We start from the raw sequence: 20523 nt of genomic DNA, 5'->3' as shown, positions 1-20523 counted from the left end.
TATTCTACGAGGTTGGTCACAAATGTTGTCGGGAACGTCCCGTTCTACGTTGGTGGGGGTGAGAGGAGGGAGACGAGGGGGAAGGTCAGAGGCGCCGGGCTAGAATGCAACTCTCCAAGACAAGTACGGGGTATGAGAGCGACACCAACACGGAGGTGTATTGGAAAATGACATCAACTCCGGGCGTGGTAGCGCTGGGCAGAGGTTCCGGCTGGAAGCAACAGGGGGGCAATTAAAGTGGGCGCCACCTCCGGAAGACACGGAGAAAACAGCGTGGCGTCGTCAGCGGCCATCAGCTGACAGGAAGCGCACCGGCGACGACGCTGCAACTGGCGAAAATGGCGCACCGCTGTGTCGGTAACATAGGAGTACCATGTACGAAGCGACAGTGGGATGCTCTGGCCGCTGATGGGCCCGGCGGACGGTGCAAGCAGTGCTTGGTCGTTCGTTTGATGCTGTGCGAACGGCCTTGGCTTGCACAACTGCGCCCATTGTGTCGGATGTTGGGTTTCAGATGCTGCTGCTGCTCGGTAGCATGATGGGAGAGACCTAAAACGGAAGAGGAGAGTCTCATTCGTTTTGTTCGGGCTGCGGACCGATGAGCTGAGCCCAGCTGCACTGACACGGTCGTGTCGGGATGGGGGTCAGGTTGCAGCAGCGTTATGCCAGGAGTGAGGAAACATTTTGCCAGCTCGCGCGCCCGGCAGCGGGCTTCAAAAGGCCATGTCCGAAATCGCACGAATGAAGAGTATCGCCAAGAAACGGGGGCTACAGGTGCTCGCTCGCTCCAGAGAATGAACGAGGACCCGGTAAAGAATCCCGCCATTCTTTTTCAGCCGAGGAAGAAACCGGAACAAACCGCGCTGAATGAGACACCGCCGCCAGCAGCCAGCCCCGTCTAGGGGTGGGAGGGTTCTGCTACCGAGCAGCCCTGAAATAGGCTTTCCTCGGTCGCCGGGACAGCGTTCGGACGTTCCGCATCATAGGTGCGACGTAACGAGCCTCTCCGGCCCAAGGAGCAGAATGAAGCGAAAATTCTGACGAGGCCGTAGACACTTGGCAACGTGGTATGATGCAGCCTGATTGCAACAATCGCGGCAATCATCGCAGCTCTGCGGACACAAGTGTACTTGACAATCAACGGTTTCTGGCGCCGGACGACGAGAACGACGAGCGTCGCATCGTGCAATTTCAGCATTGTGCCGCCCACCGTGCTGAAGCAGTTGCCCCGTCTCTTGTTTTTCTTGGGGAGACCTTTTTTTCTTTTGAAAGAGAGAGTGAGAGAGAGAGAGTGAAGGGGGAGGATGGGCGGCAGACCCGGCTTGGCCCCCTTATTCTATTCGACAGGGCGAGAACCCGGAGGGGCTTTGCTCCGAATGCTGCGAGCCGAGCGGCCCAGGGCAGAGACTGCGATGTTCCCACTTTTCAATGCGCGCCCGCTCCGGTGGCCTCAGAGCTCAATGCCGGTAACGTATACGCCTGCATCGACGTGGCCAGAAGAGCAGCCGCGCGCACGCTCTTTGGGCGGAATCTGGCGTGAAACCCAATGTGAGGATGCTGTGGTGACAGAGCGTTGGGCCAGTCGATATTCTCGTCATTCGCATGCTCGTGAATCGTAATGGACTGCCGGTGTGGGGCACCTGGAGCGCAAGTCCGCTTCAGCACGGGCGGGTGAAAGGAAAGGTCCAGGCCGCGAGGGTAAGTCGAGTTTGATTAAACGCAAATTTGGCGCGTTGCCGGAACGAAATGGCGCTGATCGTTCTCGGGATTGTCGCTCCATTTCGAGCACTGGGCAAGGGTGGTGGGGTGTCACCGGAGCGAAGACGGACCAGCAGGATGCATGGTCTGCCCGGCCGAGGCGGCAGCTTCTGCCGTATTTGATTTTGATGACACGCTGGGACACGTAGAGGGTTCGGGATATAGCGGCTTGCGGTGGCTGACGGAGAGAAAGCATGGTGGCCGAGATTTGAACGGAGGAGCCAAGCTTACCGCCACTGGCCATGTTCAAGCCGAAAGCAGTCGTGATGGATGCACTTTGTGTTGAGCAACAGCGCCTCCGGCAAACGCCGGTGAAGCAGGTGGGAAAGGGACGACCAAAAGCGGAGGGCACAATGTGTTGCCTCGGTGTCCGGGCCTACTTTGATCTCGGTCCATAAAGGCTATGCCGTAAGTACAATGAGGCCACCAGGGAAGCGGGCGAGGTGTACAGTGTGGTACAGTGCGCCGTGGAGTGGGGGGCAAGGGGAGAGTGCTCTTTCTGACGTGACCTTGACTGCTGGACCTGGCAAGCGGAAAGGGGGGATAACCTTGTTACCGTCGCTTGGGTGCTCAGTGGAACTCGGGGAAGGAGAGTGGCAGAGGAGAGAGGAGGAGAGAGGAGAGGGGAAGAGATACGGATACAGAGAGAGTATCCGTATCCGCAGATGAGAGGAAGACAGAAGGCACTTTCCGAAGGGACCAAAAAGGTTGGGTTGCGCTGCGATGACGACCAGGGTGCGGCACTTCTAGGCTCGCCCGGAGGCGTTTGCCATCCACGCCCCCAATGTCATGGCCGCCGCCTGGCTCTGGCTTTGGCTCGGACGTGGCTGCTGCTGGCCAGTCCCTACCCAGTACCCGAGTGTGTGCCAATGTCGTCGAGTCGCCCAAGTCAGTGTCTTTTCAGGACTGTTTGGTAAGGGGGGACGGGCAGAACGACCGGTCGATGCCGGCCCCCTCAAGGTCGTAGGTGGACCAAAGCCAGCGTGCCGCGTGCACGGCAGGGTTTGTGACTCTCTGATGCCGCGACGTAAAGCGCTGTACCTAGTAGTGTAGTATAGGGTATTGAACGACGGGCCCGGCAACGTCGCAGGAGAGTGGCAGAAAGAGCCGATCGGACCCGAACGGTATTGGAGAGCAGGTTGGCTTGAAGATGCCCGTTGGATCCGCGCATGAACATGTCGAGAAGGCAGGAAATGCGTCGGAATGAATGTCGATCAAGGGACTTTGTCTAGGGGTATGCGAGAAGGGCGGCGTGAAGCCAAGCTCGTGAATAAGGGGGCACACGGCGCAAGGTGAGGAAACGGAGCGACGGGTTCCCCATACGACGGCGATTTCGCCTGGCGAGCGGGATGAGTTGCGCATCCGCCGGCGATGGTGGGCAAAAGGACGGACGGATGCGAGACACAAGACGTATCGGCGAGGGTTACCGACAGGCACTGTGACGGTACTGTATGATTTTTTTCTTTTGGCTTTCGGGCCACAGCCGGCCTTTGCGGGTGGTGGGGTTCCTCTCTGTTGTTTTCCCCCTCCTCCTTTCCTTCGGTGTCGAGTCGGGACTCGGGAATTGGGCAGAAACACGATGGAGGGAGAGGATTGGTCAGGCAGGCGTTTGCTGAAAATGAGTTGCGTTGGTCAATAAGGAGAGGAAGGAAAAAAAAAGAAAAGAAAAGAAAAGATTGGTATAGACAAGACATGAAAGCGACGCTGGTGCCTCACCGTACATAGATACTTAGGAATATGTCGTTGGTTACCGATAGAAAAAGCAGCAGCGTTTGCATCTGCACATCTGGGAGGCAGGCGCCTAAGGTGACGGCTGAGTCCCATCGTGTCAGGCAAGGCAAGCGCGGTCGCGCCGAGGCAGGTACCAAATGTGTGGAAGGTTGCAGATGAGGGGCGAGTACTCGCATGCAAGGTGTGGAGAGATGGCAATTTCAAGTATCGAATACATAAGCCACCGTGAGGGGGACCTGCGGAGGACAGAACAGGGCCAGAGTGGGCCCCTTCGCTCCTGACTCCCCTCCGTTCCCTCCTCACTCAGCTCCGGCACCACCAGCCGATCCTCCCGTAAAACCTCAGCAGAACCTCAGGCCCGTCCGTGTCTACCTGCCTCAGCCCAGCCACTCGTCACCCGGCCGTCCTTGTCCTTCTTGCCGTATCCCCCATCCCTTTTTTTGCCACCTTTTTGGGGGTTCTTTCTTTTCGTGCGCTCTTTTTCATTTGTTCCTTCTCATTTGCTTCTTTATGTTTGCCCGTTTGCCTCCGGATTGGCGTTTACCGTACCACCATGCAGGTAGTACCCAGGTAGGTACCTCCCTAGGCAAGGTTCCTTCCACGCGTGGAATCGTGGGAAATTCTTCCATTGTCCTAGGGCACCTCCCCCCCGGCCTTTTCCACTCACCCCCTCCCCCCTCCTCTCCCCCTCCCCCTTCCCTTCTCTCCTTTTCCTACCCAAAAAGAGCCGCCGATTGCTTGCTCCCGTGTCCGCGACCCGCGCCCAGCCCTGAGTGGATATGGACGTCTGGCGACACCCGTCCGCCTCGGAGGGGAAGCAAGACAAAAAGAGCAGCCGCCTCGGCATTGCATCCACACACACACACACGCACTCACACACACAACCCAATTACCTCCCCCAAGGCAGACGTACACCCTACCCATTCCATCCAGTGAGTCGCCTAGAGTAATCGACATTGGTGGGTGCGAAGAGGGAGCAATGTCGCTCTTTTTCTAGAAACAAAATCGAAGAAATGCAAATACAGTACGGAGTATCTGTATGCAGGACAGGAAAAGGGGTGGAGGGGGAAAGTGAGAGGATCTAGTGCAGGGGCCGCCGACCGTGTGCGACTTCCCCGTGTTCCGTGTTGGTGCCGTGTCGCCGTTGGTCTGCCAAGCCAGAGTCATTGCCTGCCCGCCTGCCTGCCTGGCTACAGCACACACCGACTGACAACTGCTCTTCTGTCTTGCGCGTCGTCTCTCCTGCCCCGTCCTCGTTCCTTCCCTGACCTTGATTAATTACTGGTCCTGTCCTCCGTATTCTGTACCGTATTCTACTCCGTAACCCGTGCCGTTTTCTTTCTTTCTTCTGCCTTCCAGGTTCTTTCGTCTCACGTCACTCACCCCCCCTTCTTTCCAAACCACCGAAAGCCTAAGGACCACCGCCCGGATTTCGTCGCCCACCACCGAGAAATCGCGGCCGACCGTGTGCTCCGATTCTCTGCCCTTCTTCCACCAGGACACAGGCACGCAGCACAGAGCAAAGGGCGAAGCCACTTTCCCTTTCTCAAACGATCCGTTTATATCTTTCTGCTCCGGCGCCGTCCCGGAGTCTACTAGTCTTGCTCCGACTCGCTTTGTGCTTTCCCCCTCGCCGTCGTTATTGTGGGGGAAAGGGCAAGGCGGCCTTTCGCATCCTTCCCTCTCTCTCTCACACACACGCACTCACTCTTCTCTCTCTCCTGCCCTCTCCTGCCCTCTCTTGCCCTCTCCGTCCTCCCCCCCCGCCCGTCCGCCCCCACCCCTTCCTTCCCTCCAACGTTATTGCCCCTTCTAGGCGTCCTGACCTTGCGCCGCCGTCGCCGCGCCCGCCCGTCCGCTTCACCTCCTGCTCCTGCCTGGGGGTCTCGCCTTTTTCTGGAGCCACCCTTCTCCATAATCTCGGCGCGACGGGTCTTCTTTCCTCTGCGTCACCCGGCCCCAAAACTCTCTTCTCTTCCGGAACCCCCTCAACAAAACACTCCTCCTCCCGCTCCCCTTCCACCCCCGAAACCTTTCCTTCTCTTCTTCCCCTTTTCCAACTTCGCCTCGTCAATTCCTCGGCTCCTTGACTCCGAACACCTCCGTGGCCTTCTCCCCTCCCAATCCTCCTCCTTGTCGCCAACTTCAAACTCACACTTCACCACCCCAAAACATACCTGATAGCGTCGCGTCCGTCTGCCGTCACCAACGCCGACGCGCGCCGTCACCGCCCTCCTCCGGGTCTCGCGCACACAGGAAGAAAAGGAGACCCAAAAATCCCTCCCCAAAACCATTGCATCATCTGCTTGTCGGCGCATGTCTGAACCTCGCGTCTCTGCGACAAAATCGCCGCGTCCTTCGTCCGCTTCGCCCAACATGTCTGCCAGCGTTGTGCGGTCTACCGCCCTTCGAGCCGGCGGCGCCTGCGTGCGCTGCCGCAAGGGCAAGACCAAGTGCGTCTACGAGAACGGTCGCGCTCCCTGCAAGAACTGTGCAAAGGGAATGCACGAATGCTATCTGCCCTCCGAATCCATGGCTCATCACCACGGCCAGTCCCCCGCCCGCCACACTGCCGCCCATCGCCCTGCGCGCGAGAGCCTGCCTGCCTCTGTCCCGGCCGGCGATGTTCGCGCCGCCAACCCGGCTTCCACCACCTCTCGTCACATTCAGACTCCAGAGAAGTAAGTTGATATGTCTTTCCTTTACCCCATCTCCACGATAACTCCCTCCATCACCATCATCGTCATCATCCTTCCCACTTTGTGCCCCTTCGGCGGCTGTGGAGCCCACTAACGCGCACCGCACACTTTTCGCGCCTAGCGGGCGGCCAGCTCTCTCACGCGCGCGCGCGCGCGCCGTGTGTGGCCGGTGTGCTATTCTCGTCTCTCGGCTGTGTCGCCGCCGCCCACCTCCGCCGAACAGGGAGGGAGAGCTCGGCCCTTTCTGCATGCGGCCTGGGCGCGGTGGCTTGTCCCTCTTCTCATCACACATGCGCGGTCATTGCTTGTTGCAGTCATTGCTTGTTCCCCTTCTGATTCATCTGCTCACTCCCCCTTCTGCACCCCCCTTGTTCCCCTCTCCCCAAGATCCGTCGGCCATTGCCTCGATCCGAAGCAGGCACCCCATCTCTCAAACCGACCGCATCTCCCACCGCCGCTAGCCTGGACCTCGGAGCCGTGTGCTGGCGGCGCTACCCATCCCATCCATTATTCCCCCCTCCCATTCAGTCATTCTCGTGTGCCATCCCCATTCTCATTTCCCGAGTCGCATCCCGTCTCCTCCACTCCAGACTCCACTCTTTGCTTCCGGGCCAGTCGCCGGCTCCTTGGTCTACCCAGGTGCATGCACAGAAAGCTGACTTGACGCCCCCTTCAGACTTACTCCGGAGCTGATCCAGGAATGCGAACGCGTCATTTCCAAGACGTTCCCTGCTTGTGTCGCCTTCCACAAGCCGTCGTTCATTCAGCAGCTCAAGAACGCCTCTCTTGACCCGGCCCTCATTTATGCGCTGCTCACCTGCGCTGCCAGGTACGTACTAATCATTTTCATTCTCTTCCCCCGGAGTCTGCCACCCTCGTCGGGCAACCTGATTTACGATCCCAATTCTCTTATTGGCCTCGTGTTTCACCACCTTTCCCCCGCAATGTCCGAATCTTGCGGGTGGCACGGCCTTCCGGTCGGATGTGTCGTATCGGTTCACCTCGCCCTAAATGTCCGGACTTAGGCCGAAAAGATGCTCCACTGGTTCTTCTATGGGTTGACTTTCGGCCGACTCACTGCTATGCTGCCGCCCCTCGTAGATTAGTCAATAACCACCAACGCTAACCTTGTATCCCTATAGGAGCTCCCCCACACTCATCAGGCGCTATGGTGGCCAGTCCGGCGCTACCGGCGCTGCCGAGCACTTCGCTGCCAAGGCTATGGGCATCATCAATCAGAACCTCGACACTCCCAGCCTTGCTGAGATCCAGGCCATCTGCTTGATCATCATTCACGAGTGGGGCTCCCGCAATGCTGTTCGCGCCTACATCTACCTGGGCCAGGCTAGCCGCATGGTCCAGATGTATCGTATCCTCCACAGCCATCATGCTGCTGTCAGTGATGCCGACCGCTTCCTGCAGGACGAGTCCTTCCGCCGCGTTCTCTGGCTGCTGTACATCCTTGACTGCCTGCTCACCAGCACACCGGGCCGGCAGCCGGCTTTGTCTGTCAACGACACCTCTGATGTCTCGCTGCCCTGCTCCGACATGAACTTTGCATTTGGCAATGCTGTTTTTGTCCAGACCATCAATCTGACTGACCCGTCTCGTATGCCTGCCGGCACCCGCACAGACGAGGTTGGTGAGTTTGGCCAGATCGTCATGGCTACACGCATCTGGCGCGACGTGGTGCAGATGCTGATGACGACAACCACTGAGACCTTCAACGACAACGTCTGCTCCGGACTGATGGGAGAGATTGAGCGCCTCCGTGCCTCTCTGTCGATGCAGTATGTCGACAAGCCCGGCCAGATCAACCTTCACATCACCATGGGGTCTGGCTTTACCTACGCCATGCTCCACTGCATGCTTCACTGCGCCTCCATCTTCATCAACCGCCGTCGTCTCTTGCAGTATGTCACGGCCCCTGGTTTCAACCTCGAGAGCTGGCGCCTCACCCCCCAGTGCCATGAGATCATTGACCGCCTCTTTACCTCGTGCCACAGCACTATTGCAATGTTGACGGCGCTCGAGGCCGGTTTCGACAAGGAGGGCATCATCTGCTTCCCCATCTTCATGCTCTTCTCTTCCTTCACGGCCAGCGCGACCGTCGCCTATCTTTCTCTCAAGGGTCTCACCCCTCCCAACGCTGTTGAGACTGCCGGTCATATCGTGCGCGATGGCCTTCACTTCATGCAGGATGGAGTCGACACCTGGCCGCTCATCAGCTCGTGGCTCCGTCATCTCGCTGTGATGCATAGAGTGCTGGGCAACGATGCTGGCGCTTCCAGCCCCAGCGTTGGAGGCACGTCTGTGCCTCCCACCACGGCGCCAGCTGACCAGGCGTCGGTTAAGGACGAGGCCGCCTCTAACCCCGACACCAACCCGGATGCCATGGACTACGACCAGGCTTCCAACGCCACCGCCCCTCAGGGCCCTGTCCACAACCACACGGCGTCTGTGAGCGAGAGCGGACGTGACAGTGAGCCGCCTGCCCCTCTGCCTCGTCGTCCCGGTGTCACCACTATCAACGGTGGCTCCGGTGGCGTCGGCACACCGGCCTCGACGAGCCCTCCCCCTCAGCCACAGGCCGAGGTCAAGCAGTCTACCGAAATGCTGCCCCAGCCCCCCATTGGCAACGGCGTTTCTTCATCTGAGCCGGCGGCTGCCGTGCCCCAGGACATGACGGCCAGCGAGTTGTGCTCTGCATTCGAGCGACAGCTGCTCGAGCTGGATGACCTTGCTGCATTTATGGGTGGTGGCGTTTGACTCACCTCTTGATCGGCCTTTTGATGAACAGGGCATTTCATCCAACCAATGTTCCGACGTCCTGATGCCACATCGGACCGGTATATTGTACAGTACGACTACCGAAAAAATACCCCGCGACTGAGTTTGCGATCGTTTGATGTCATCCCGTGAGTGGGGGTCATTCTTGCTTTGTTTCATGGGGAGGAGTGTGGTGTCTTTGTGGTATACGCGGATCAGCGGGCATTGGACTGAAGGGGGGCTCTTCTCGCGGCTCCCTGTTGGGAGCAAGTGGTGTGCGCGCGTGTAGTGAGTGTTAATGAGTTTTTATCATCAAGGCGTTGATGGCCCAGTCGACTAATGACTCTGGCCGGGCTCTACGGAGAAGTCGGCGGTTGCATCTTTTTTTTCTCTTTCCTCTAATTTTTTTTTCTTTCTCTTTTTTTATGTCTTTTTATGATCAGGGCAACATCCGAGAACCCTGGAATTGCTTCCCTTGACACGGTTTGCTGCATACAGTCATAGCAGCAGCAGCGGCGGCGGCGGGCGTTGTGGATGTGTTGCTTGATAAGTTTTAATCGAATACCCGTGGCAACAAAACGCTTCACTTGATTTACTGCGTGATTTCTCCTCCTTGACGGTGACGGCTAGCTAGTGTGCGCTCTCCTCGGGCATCACATATCATGCTGACATGCGATGGGGCGTCCTAGCCAACCAGTGCCGCTGCGCATGAACGCCACGATCGGTGTTCGGACTCAAGTCAAGTCCGCTCACGTGCGCTCATGGGTCCGTGCACAGCATCCAGCCATAGTAGCGTATGTGTTAGCAATGGACGGACGACGGAGTTCGACCATATGCGCCAATACCTCCACCACACATACTCAAATCCGCCGGGTTTCGTTTGTCTCGTTCGTCTCGTTTGTCTCGACCAACAACACTCTCTGTCGAGCCCTCATTTGATTCTGCTGTTGCACATAGAACTGACTAAGCGGCTTCATAATCGACAATCGAAGCTCGGCGTGCCGCGAACAAAGTTACTCGAGCGGTCGCACCCGGAAAGCCAGGCAGCGATCCCGTACATCCCGCAAGAGTTAGGAAAGTTTGCCGCGAACCAGGAGAGGAGTCTTTGAGTCCATCTTTCGGCCCGCCTTCCTTCGAACAGGGTTGGGGAAGGGGATCGGACGTTTGTTTAACTTTTGCCCTCTTCTCTCAGAGGCTCGCTCCGAACCCCGGATGTCAACCGGAGTTGGAAGCCACGACTCGGGCCCAGCCCCTTCAGTCGTTAGTGACAGCGGGGGCATCGCGGCGCCGTACGGGAGGGCATGTACCAACTGCTCCCGGGCCAAGTGTAAATGCATCCTCCGCCCCGTCGGCGGCCCCTGCGAGCGTTGCCACCGCCTCAGCAAGCTATGCCAGCCGAGCAACCCCGTCCGCAGGCGCTCCAGGAAGCCGCGGTCCAGCAGGACCGCGCAGCTGGAGGAGAAGCTCGACGGGCTCGTGACGATGCTGCGACAATCGGGCCGGTCAGACCTCTCCAACGGATTCGGTCCCGGGCCTGTTACCGCCAGACCCACCGCCGCCATTCCTCCGTCTGCGACCGCTGCCAGGACGCCGTCCTCCGAGTTGGGAGACGCGCGCAGTGGGTTCGGGTCGGTGGCCTCGGCGGACGATGCGCGGACGCGTCAGACCCCATTCCTGACACCGACGACGCATACGGACAACAGCCCCGAGGGGACTGGGACCGGGTACGAGTTCGGGGATGGACTCGACCTGCCGTCGCCGGCCGAGGCGGAGACCATGTTCGAGGGGTTCCGCGACCGGAACATGAAGGCCTTCCCCTTCATGTGCTTCGGGGAAGCGACGACGCAGCGGGCGTTGCGGGCGGAGCGGCCGTTCCTATGGCTCTGCGTCATGACGGTGGCCTCTCGGGTAACGAGCCAGCAGTTGGCGCTAGGGCAGCGGGTGCGGCAGGTCGTGAGCCAGAAGGTCATCTTTGAGAACGAGAGGAGCATGGACTACCTCCTCGGGATCTTGGTTATCTTGGGATGGTGAGTTTGTCGTGTTTCGTTTTGGTCTATCCCCTCTTTTGTTCTTTTCTTTCGTGTTTATCCACCACTTTAGGGTTTCAATGTATGCTGACTCCGCGCCCAGGGCGAACCACCAGCTCGGGACCAAGCCTTTCAAGTGCATGTTCAGCCAGGTCGCTATCGGCCTCGTGTTCGACCTAGAACTGGCCCGCGACCCGTTGGACGCCCTAAATCCATTCATATGCTTCAAGGCCGCCCAGGAGAGGGCCGACAGGGACGAGACCTCCGTCGCCCAGACCTTCTTCGTCAAGTCGCAAACACCGCGTACAATGGAGCAGCGGAGAGCGGTTGTTGCCTGCTATCTTGTAACGGCGTCGTAAGCACTCCTCTCTTTTCCCCTCAATCGCGAAAAGCCATATGTTTCGCAGAACTCCACGGCTGACCTTTTCTCGCAGCGTCGCTGGTTTTCTGGGCAAAATGGTTCCCCTGCGCTGGACGCCGTACATGGACGAGTGCCTCGAGATGCTAGACGACAAGCCCGAGAGCCCCTTGGACCGCAGCCTCGTCGCGATAGTCAAGATGCAGCTGCTCAAGGGTGAATCCAGCAAGCTGTCATCCCGGTTCGACAAATTATCGCGGGAGGGTGCTAACAGCTCGAAGCCGGCGGCGTCCATGTACGTCAAGATGCTGCAGGCGCAGCTGCAGCGCATCATCCAGGACCTACCTGCAGACTTGCGAAGCACGGGTTTGTCTCTCTACCCTCATCCCCCTTATCCTATCCGAATGAAGAGCTGCAAGACTGAAACCTCACCTCTATGGGTATAGACGCCATCATCTCCCAGCTCCACTGCACGGAGCTCTCCATCCAGGAGGTCGCCATCGCCTCCCATAAGGGTGCTTTGTCGCCTACGAACCTCCCGGACGTCGCCCGCCTCGACATACTGTACGCGTGCCTGCACGCCATCAAGGCCTGGTTCGACCACTTTTTCACGCTGCACCCGACCTCGTACTTCTACATGGGCTTCATTACTTTCGAGCAGCTGTCCCACTGCGTCGTCGCGCTCTACCACCTCTCGGTCCTCGAGGACCCCGTCTGGGACCGTGCGAGCGTGCGGACGACGATCGACCTCATCGCGACGCTCGACGAGATCGGCAACCGCTTCTTGCTTGTCCGCGACGGCGCCGGGCTCTGCGACGACACGGGCGAGGGCACCTCGTTCGACAGGGCCATCAAGACCATCCGGGGGCTCAAGAACACCTGGGAGGCGGCGTTGGCGCCCTTTCCCAAGACGGATTCCTTGACGTCAACGGCGACAGCGGGCGCGGGCGTCGACGGCGGGCCGGCTGGGCTGGGAGCCGGAGGGATGACGGAGGCCGGGGTCGGAGAGGCGGATCTCGTGCAGTTCGGGTTCGATATGATGGATAACCGGCTGTTTAACGACATCTTCATCCCGTTTGACTTTTGATTGTTGCTACCGTCTCTTCTCATCTCTTTTTTCTTTCTAATAGGACACGGGGTACACGGCATCAAAACGGCGCGTCATTGGGAATGCCAACCCTAGGGTTGGTTGGGAACCGGCGTTGAGACTATAGGGACGTGGGATGGATGTTCCTCTTTATTTTTCTTGCTGTTTTTAAATCGAACCTTCAACGCTGCTCAGTGGTCTGCAGGAAAATCCATTCGACGGCTGGCTAGTGTACATCAATACTCACTCTCTCCCTATTCTCGTTGCAATGGCCAACCTTTGCGGAGAATGTGCCTAATGACTTCGAGACGTTGTGGCTGATGGGTATACTTTCACACTCACTCCGTCTCCGTCTCCGCCCCCCCTTCTCATTTGCTTCGTTGTTCGTATATGACGTTGGTTCCACCTACGACTTTAGAGAAGAGTCAGTCTGTAGGCGGAGGTGTCACCGTGCCGAGTGATGCCATGGTGGACCTGAGGTGAGTCATCCCCAAATGTGAGCATTAATGTCCCGGGTCTATATAACAGGCTGAACGGCTCCCATCTATTTTCTTGGGTTGAGGAGACGATGGGTGAAACAGTAGGCCAGGACACTGGACTAACAGCTGCACCCATCATCACTTTTGTTCAACCCTCCCCCTCTGGTAGTTTACCCCCTTTCTACCACCGTCTTGTGTCTTGTCCAACAAACCCCTCGCACTCCCCGTCCGACCAAACCGCTCGCTCAGAGCTCCTTTTCGTTTGAGTTACTGGACTCGAGCTCGGTGACGGTGGTGGTGGTGGTGGTGGTGGCGTGCCTCCGGCGCAGGTTGCCGGCCTCGTCGTGCTCCTCGTCCCACCGGGCGACCTCGGCCTTGGGGACCCTGACGATGCGGTGCGTGTTGGCGCCGTTGGCGTCGACGTTGGCGATCTCGGTGCGGATCTCGTAGTCCAGCCAGCGCGGGAGCACGTACATCCAGGCGACGTAGTAGAGGATGCAGAGCAGGATGCTATATAAAGGCGAGAGGAGCGGCACGTTAGCATGTTTATTTCGCGCCGCGCAGAAAAGGATGGGGGGGGAGTGAAGAAGAAGAGAGGGGAAGAACTCACATCCCGATGCCGACGACGCAGTAGGTCGCGTACCAGAAGCTTACGCTGCCGGCGTACGGGCCGCCCTTGGGCGGCCACCACGGCATGGCGAGGATGAAGACCTGGACGGCGAGGAAGAAGACGACGACGACGTCCCAGGCGCGGAACTCGGAGCGGCCGATGCCGGAGCGCTGGCGGCGGCGGCGCAGGATGAAGACGCCGAGCGTCATGGCGAAGTTGAACATGGCGCTCGGGTAGCTGGCCAGGTCGACGACTGGTGGTGGCGTGTCAGTAGCCTTGTCGTAACGCAGTCATGGAACAGGAGAACGGGAACGTACCGAAAGAGAAGGCGTCGCCGGCGGGTGGCGCGACAATCATGATGAAGGTCATGATCCACTTGAGCAAGTACGGGCCCAGGGGGGTCCCGAAGGGCTTGGTCGATACCCAGAAGTTGGTGAACGGGAGCACACCTTGTCTGCGACGAAGGGCGTCAGGGTCAGTATTCGACACGGCAAGCCTTGAATCGGACGGCTGAAGGGGGGTGGGGGTAATAACATACCGGCCGATCTCGCGGATCATGCGGGACGACCCAATCAGCACGGCGAGAAGGTTGCCAAAGGCGCTCAGCAGGACGAGGAAGTTGAGGACGTTGGCAGCGGCGCGGCTGCTCCCGAAGAGCTTGGAGAAGAAGACGGCGGCAGCGATCTCGCTGGCGCCCTCGAACTCGGCCTTGGGCACGGCGGCGAAGTAGGCGATGTTGCAGAGCATGTAGAGGACGGCGACGGTGAGCAGCGAGATGACGCCGTTCCGGCGCAGGGTCGGGATCGGGTTCCGGATCTCGTTGGTCATGTTGAAGGCGTTGTAGTAGCCGGCGTATGAGAAGACGATGCTGACGAGGGCGCTCGACAGGTCGTTGCCGTTGCTGGTCGTGCCGTCGAAGGCGTTGCGGAAGTTGGCCTGGGGGTCGGGGATGTGCTTGATGTTGCCGCCGAGGACGACGAAGCCCGCGATGCTGATGCTTCGGGGTTGTTAGCCTTCTTCTTTTCTCTTTTTGGCCCGGTTGGGAGAATGGGGGGGGATCGTAATCGCATTCGTGGGTCCGGCTTACAAGACTAGGGTGAGGATCTTCAGGACACCGATGAAGTTGACGAGCCAGAGGGAGTATCGGTTATGCGCGATGACGCAGATGACGGCGAGGGTATACGCCGCGATGGCGACGCCGCGCATCTGCCACTCGGAGGGCGTGATGTCCGCCATCCTCCAGAGGTATCTGGATAGGACTGCCGAGGTCAGCAAACATGCCTCGGGGCGTTTTTTTCTTTTCCCGGCCTCTGAGGCCACTCACCGACGGCGTTGCTGCTACTGAACGACAGGATCACCGACTGGACGGCAAAGGCCACTGGAAAGAAGTGCTTCGGCCGGGGGTACGCCTGCTCCAGGAAGACGACCTCGGAGCCGCTTCGGTTGGGGAAGTAGCTGGCCAGCTCGAGGTAGACGCTGAAGCCGGCGGAGGCCATGAGGAATCCGATGACCCAGTACATCAGGGCCAGGCCGATGGAGCCGGTTCTGTTCAGGATACTGGCGGCTATGGCACTGCGTCAGGAATCACAGCCATCTAGAAAAGGGAGCCACCACCCCCGCTCGGCGGTCTAACGTACGAGTAGAGAAAATACCGGTCCCGATCATCATGTTGACGTTCAGGAAGATGATGGCGATCCAGTTAACGTGGTAGCCCAGCGGCGAGTCGGACTCGACGGGCGCGCCGACGGCCTCCTGGTAGGACGGCTTGGAGCCGTTGCCGCCCTTCACTCTAGTGTAGGCGAGGCCGCCGTCGTGGATGATGGAGGGCTCCGAGTCGCTGGCCTCGGTGTCGGCGTTGACAGCGGAGCCACGGCTGCCGCCCGATGCGTGGCCGCTCGGGAAGAGCTTCGCAAAGAACCCCATTGCTTGTTGATCACACAAATGCGCCAGCAGACAAGAGTTGTTGGCGGCGGCCTGAGGAATTGGGAAGAGTCCCGCGGGAGATGCAGGTTGAAAGCCTGTTTATTCGGTAGAGCCGAAGGGGTGGTGAACCATCAAATCAAGACATGCGGCGTTACACGACAGAGCTGATAGATATATAGACTTTCCACGAAAGACGAGTCTGCCAGCTGTCGTTACATAGTCACGGCACCCCCGACCCATGGGTCCTGTTCGATACTATGGAGTAAAAGCACACAATCGACCCCGTCTCCGGGGAGCGCGTTGGACCTATCCCCTTATCTGCCACTTTGCAGCTCGTCCACGGTGAGACGTTACAATCGACCTGGCGACGTCAGGGTATGGTTCACGACAGGGGACGGAAAGCAGGCCACTTGGTTCGTCGGGCGAAATACCAAGATCCAAGGGCGCCTATTGCGTGCTTCCTAAGCCCTACAAGTTTTTTCTTTGCCAAGAAGACATACCTATTATCAGTCGTCGCAGATCCCGCCACCAGCGTCCCCCGCCGCGGCCGCATAACCACTGGTGGCGTATGTCGCCATTCACCCTCGGCCTTACTCTATCGCAGCCTCCCAGCACGCCCCAATCAGCAAGTGGGCTCGCCGCGCGGGGGTGGGTTCCCGAGCGCGGGTAGAAACACTAGTAGATGGGGGATTTCAACCACCATCCATACAGTTCCAAGGAAACAGGAAACGGATGGGTACTAGGGACAGGTCGTGGTGGGAAAGCCGTGTGCCCCCTGCCTCTTGGCTCGGTTCTACCTGAATTCATACATCAGCTCGCATATTGAGGTGACACAGGCCCTCATGGCAATAACCAGATGGTTCCAAGCATACGGGATGCTCTGCGGACATTTATAACCTGCGACGGGGCAGCCATATGGGCGGGTTGTCATGCAGGATGAGTTCATTAGATGAGAGCGAGGACTACGGTTGTTGTAGGCATATGCCGTCAGTGTCGCGGACTTACAGGTTTGAATCCATCGACGCACCGGATCCCTGGACCGAATTAGGACGGGATGCTTCTTCGACTTTGGATGAAAACATTGTGACTGGTAACTCATGTCCACCCGGGAAACACAATCCGAGAATGGGCAGCCGAGTGCACCAACCAGGGTACACCCATGAGCCCATATTCTCATTACAAGAAAGCTCGTATCACCCCAAGGTGCGGCAAGCCCTTCGGGTCGAGGCCTCGCAAGGATGCTTGGCCGCGCGCGCAGCAGATGTTAATGACAACGTCCATCCATGCCATGCGCCGGGCGGCTGCGAGACGCGGGACTGCCGTCGACAAAGAAAGAAAAAGAAACGGCGCCACTTGCCGGAGCCCAAGTCTTTGCATATCGATCTCTCCGAGAGCAAACTGCCTTTCTGAAACGGGCGAGAAAGAAAGCGAAATCTCGCTTGGCTCGGCATCTCTTGGATTTATGTCGACATCGGAACGCTGCATAACGCAATCGGACGGCCGAGGCAACGAATTGACCGGTGGAGATCATATCTGCCACTGCAGAACTATTATTACAACCCCGGTTCCATTCCATCATGGGAAAAGCTGGGTTTAAATCTACTAGAAATCTTGCTAGTATAGGTGATAAGGAAAAGAGCTTGCCAGCCATACTTCTACGTGTTGATACGCACCGACTCAGACGTCTTTGAAGGAGCCTCGATCCATCGTTGACATCGACACCAGGAACCCACTGTTGTGGAGATGACGAGGGTCGCGGAAGACTTGCCGGTGGGAAGTGGACCTTGACTCCAGAAGAGAGTAGGGTTGCATTTTGTAAAGAGGAGTCTCTAGAGGAACCCCGCTGTCAACTGCACTCAACCACACACCAGCTTAACAAGTTGACTGGAGCTTTTACCCACGGACTCTATCACTACCTTGGAGTTCTGGTCAACAACTTTCACTGCAAGAGGTGTATTGACTATTATTTATTACCTGTCTGAGACGGACCACCCCGGCAGTCCCCAGCAGAGCAGAACCGAGCCAAACTAAGAGTTGCGTGTCTCGAAAGTTCTTTCTCCTTTTTTTTATTTCTTCTTTCTACGAATTCGAAACATCGTTTTGCAGTGCGTTATAAAGCGCAGTTACATGTTCTACACTATCCTCGTGCCTCTTGAATCGACCCGGGAAGCATACCATGTGGCCTACTTGTCTTTAGGCTTGCCGCCATTCACGTACTTCCAGAGGCGGCTGACCTGGTAAACCTTCTGCTCTTCAGAGTAACCGTTCACCTCGTTATGATGGGCAACACCATCGACTCCGTTTGTGATCTTCCGCTGCTCGTCAATCTTCCAGGGGTCGTTACGGACGTTCGTCAGCGACGCCATAAAGGTGCCCGGGACAGGGGAGCCATCCCCGTTGGTCTGGACTCTGCTGAGGCTGTCATCAAGCGGGAACATGTTGTCGAGGTAGTGCTGGTTGAACTGGTGACCCGAGCCGTTGCGCTCAATCAGCACGCCCTCGTAGGCATTCCACTCCGAGTCCAGCTTGTTGGCCTGCTTGGACGCCGTCTTGGATGTCGCTCTGATGATCTGCACCTTTCTGGAGATAAGGGCGGAAATCTCGCCGAGATGGAGGAAGCGGCCATCCTTTCTCGCCGTCTGCTTCTTGAAGTGAAGAACGCCCCATCGGGAGACGAAATCCATCGAGTTGGCGTAGTGCTCGATGTGGCGAATGGCGCGGTCCTTGACTCTAGGAACGCTCTGCTCCTTCTTGACGCGGGGGTTGTTGAAGTGGTTTGCGGCGTTGCCGAATGTGTAGATCTCGAGCTTCTGCAGAACCTCGCGCGGGTGCTGGTTGATGAGCCAGTCGAGGATGATGCTGCCCTCGAGGCCGCCCTGCGAGTGAAGGATGAGAATGACCTTTTTCTTGTCCGAGAGGAGCGCGTCAGAGATGTGAGAGAAGCAGATTCTGGTGTCCGCGGTGCCGAAGTACATGCAGCGCTCCAGAAGGCATTGGATGACGTCGAAGATTATTCCGGCGCTAATCGTAGTGTCAGTATATTAGGTCAAGATGGAGGTTCCCACGTTAGTTCCTAATTACTCACGTTCTGTTGTGCACGCCCTTGACTTCACGGTGGAAAGTCAATGAAATGCGGTCAATATTGCTCTGCAGCCAATTCTTGCTGTTGAATGATTAGCTCCACCTGAGACGAAGACTGTAATGCGATAGAGAACTTACCCAACCGCAACTCCGTTTAGGAAGATCCATTCTTCATCCGCGTGCTCATCCCTCCATCGCGCGGTGTCTGGAAATTCCTTCGACCAGATGAATCCCTCGGGCATCCAGCCATTGAGCGCGAAGCACGCGATGTAGTTGGTGGTGACGAAAATACCAACCCAAGCTACGAAGACGTTGAAAGAGAAGATGGTCAGGAAGGGGAGCGACAGGAGGAAGGCCGATTGGGCGGCCATGAGAACCATGTGGAAAGTAATGTCCCAGAAGTTATTCCAGGACGGGTAGAGCTCGTCCATAGGACCGGAGTGGAAGTAGGTCTGGGCCCATGCTTGGAACTGGCGATAGAACTGGCTGACAAGGAAACGAGGCTGCTCCATGAACCTGTTGTCGACTCCAAGACGAAAGGACCGCGCTGGGGGCTGCGCCCAGAGCGGGAAGACAATGCAAGGGAGGTAGAGAATATTCTGAACAAACAACTTCGTGTCACTCCAGAGCAAACTCCATGGCGGGCCAGTGTAGAAGTATGCTGGCCTGAGAGAGGGGTCTTTGGACCTCCGGGAGACTCCGAGCCCCTGGCTGCCGCCTTTGCTGAAGGTGCTGATTTGAAACTCGGAACCGGGGTGGACCACAATCTTCTTATCGGTCACATCCTTTGGGAGGGAATATGTAACATCGACCACCTCCATATTTGCGAGTCTGGGTTGGTAGAATAAGATGAATAATGAGGTAGATTGCAAGTGAGATGATATGGGGACGCAACCAAATAAATACTGACGGTTTATATCTCCCTCTCAGCTGAGGAAGACTGGAATGAGTTCGGTGCGTCGTTCTGTTCCCCTTTGCCGTGCTGCTCTCTTCTGGTGGTTTCCCTTGGCATGCCAACGTGTAGCGTGTCATTGAAGCATGTCAAGGAGACCTTGCTGTCTCAAGATCACATGTCGAACTGCCTCCCTGGCGTGATAGCTCGAGGCATAAAAACGCCCACCACGAGCAGAAACAGCCGACTCCTGTATGGTGGCGCTCAGACGAGTGTTTTCAACCACATCTAGTTGGCATTCAACAGAGACCTCGGGTGCTCGGCTCCGATGCGGCCCTCGAGAGGGGAGACGGGTTTGCAAACATGTAACATAATCAACGGCTTGAACAACACACTGACTAGACACTGGAATTTGCATGCCTCGTCTTCCCCATCATGCCCCGCTGCAAGACATCAACGAATTTAACGTCAACCAGGTGACTGCTAGTCTGATTATCGTGCGCCCCATGTCTTGGAGTCTTGAAGCGTTCTGCGAGCTTGCCGCGCATGGCGCATACGTGCGTTCTGAGGTGGGCTATTACCCCAATACCCCTTTCCGTCTGGTTGCGGCCCGCTAGTCTTCCCGCTTTCAGCTAGCCACATTCCCGCCTAGCAAGTGCACACACGATGGCGCCAAAGAACCAATCGGTCGAGCTTCCTGGGTGCAGAGGGTGGGATTGAGAGTTTGCCCGCGTGTCAGTAGCTCCACGTTCAGCATGCTCAGTCGGCAGATAGTAAGACTTCTATCTCGTTGAGGAACTGATAACAGCCGTCAGCCTTCAGGAGGGGGTGCATGTTCGTTAGAGCGAGGCGGTAGTTCTATGGCCTAGCCCTTTTTCGGAGTTCGATCGTCCGCGTTATTCCTGTTCGAGCGGCGCCTCCGGTGTGGAGATTGCCGTCCATGAGACGGCATGTACGCGTGTGTGAATGTTCACGACCGGGTTGGTTCGCAACCGCGCGTCCTGCAGCCAACTAATGCAGATGTTTACTGGGAACCCAGACTTGGACCAACTTCTACAGCAGGGGTGTTGTCCTCTCCCGACGCAGACTGGAACTCTGTACCCAAGCGT

General features: G+C 57.7%; 5 protein-coding genes across 5 annotated transcripts; 3 read left to right on the top strand and 2 right to left on the bottom strand.

The window, feature by feature from the left end:
- Positions 1-2547: 2547 nt before the first annotated feature.
- Positions 2548-2965, top strand: GLRG_09081 (uncharacterized protein; the record flags this gene model as incomplete). Its single annotated transcript, XM_008099766.1, has 2 exons — positions 2548-2721; positions 2849-2965. The coding sequence occupies 2 exons, from the start codon at positions 2548-2550 to the stop codon at positions 2963-2965; spliced, it is 291 nt and encodes a 96-aa protein (XP_008097957.1).
- A 2900-nt stretch (positions 2966-5865) lies between these two features.
- On the top strand, positions 5866-8957 carry GLRG_09080 (fungal specific transcription factor domain-containing protein; the record flags this gene model as incomplete). The annotated part of the gene is made up of 3 exons (XM_008099765.1): positions 5866-6170; positions 6865-7017; positions 7331-8957. The coding sequence occupies 3 exons, from the start codon at positions 5866-5868 to the stop codon at positions 8955-8957; spliced, it is 2085 nt and encodes a 694-aa protein (XP_008097956.1).
- Positions 8958-10169: 1212 nt separating this feature from the next.
- GLRG_09079 (uncharacterized protein) lies at positions 10170-12429 on the top strand (the record flags this gene model as incomplete). Its single annotated transcript, XM_008099764.1, has 4 exons — positions 10170-10984; positions 11088-11339; positions 11419-11708; positions 11789-12429. 4 exons carry the CDS (start codon positions 10170-10172, stop codon positions 12427-12429), a joined length of 1998 nt encoding a protein of 665 aa, XP_008097955.1.
- Positions 12430-13153: 724 nt separating this feature from the next.
- Positions 13154-15441, bottom strand: GLRG_09078 (high-affinity methionine permease; the record flags this gene model as incomplete). Its single annotated transcript, XM_008099763.1, has 7 exons — positions 13154-13418; positions 13519-13771; positions 13836-13972; positions 14057-14515; positions 14606-14777; positions 14843-15082; positions 15156-15441. The coding sequence occupies 7 exons, from the start codon at positions 15439-15441 to the stop codon at positions 13154-13156; spliced, it is 1812 nt and encodes a 603-aa protein (XP_008097954.1).
- A 2183-nt stretch (positions 15442-17624) lies between these two features.
- Positions 17625-19343, bottom strand: GLRG_09077 (uncharacterized protein; the record flags this gene model as incomplete). The annotated part of the gene is made up of 3 exons (XM_008099762.1): positions 17625-18462; positions 18527-18604; positions 18661-19343. 3 exons carry the CDS (start codon positions 19341-19343, stop codon positions 17625-17627), a joined length of 1599 nt encoding a protein of 532 aa, XP_008097953.1.
- Positions 19344-20523: the final 1180 nt, after the last annotated feature.

The sequence above is a fragment of the Colletotrichum graminicola genome (assembly GCF_000149035.1).
Source record: "Colletotrichum graminicola M1.001 genomic scaffold supercont1.45, whole genome shotgun sequence".
NCBI classification, from domain to species: Eukaryota; Fungi; Ascomycota; class Sordariomycetes; order Glomerellales; family Glomerellaceae; genus Colletotrichum; species Colletotrichum graminicola.
The sequence above is the reverse complement of the archived record's forward strand: the minus strand, read 5'-3'. Positions and strand labels throughout refer to the sequence as shown.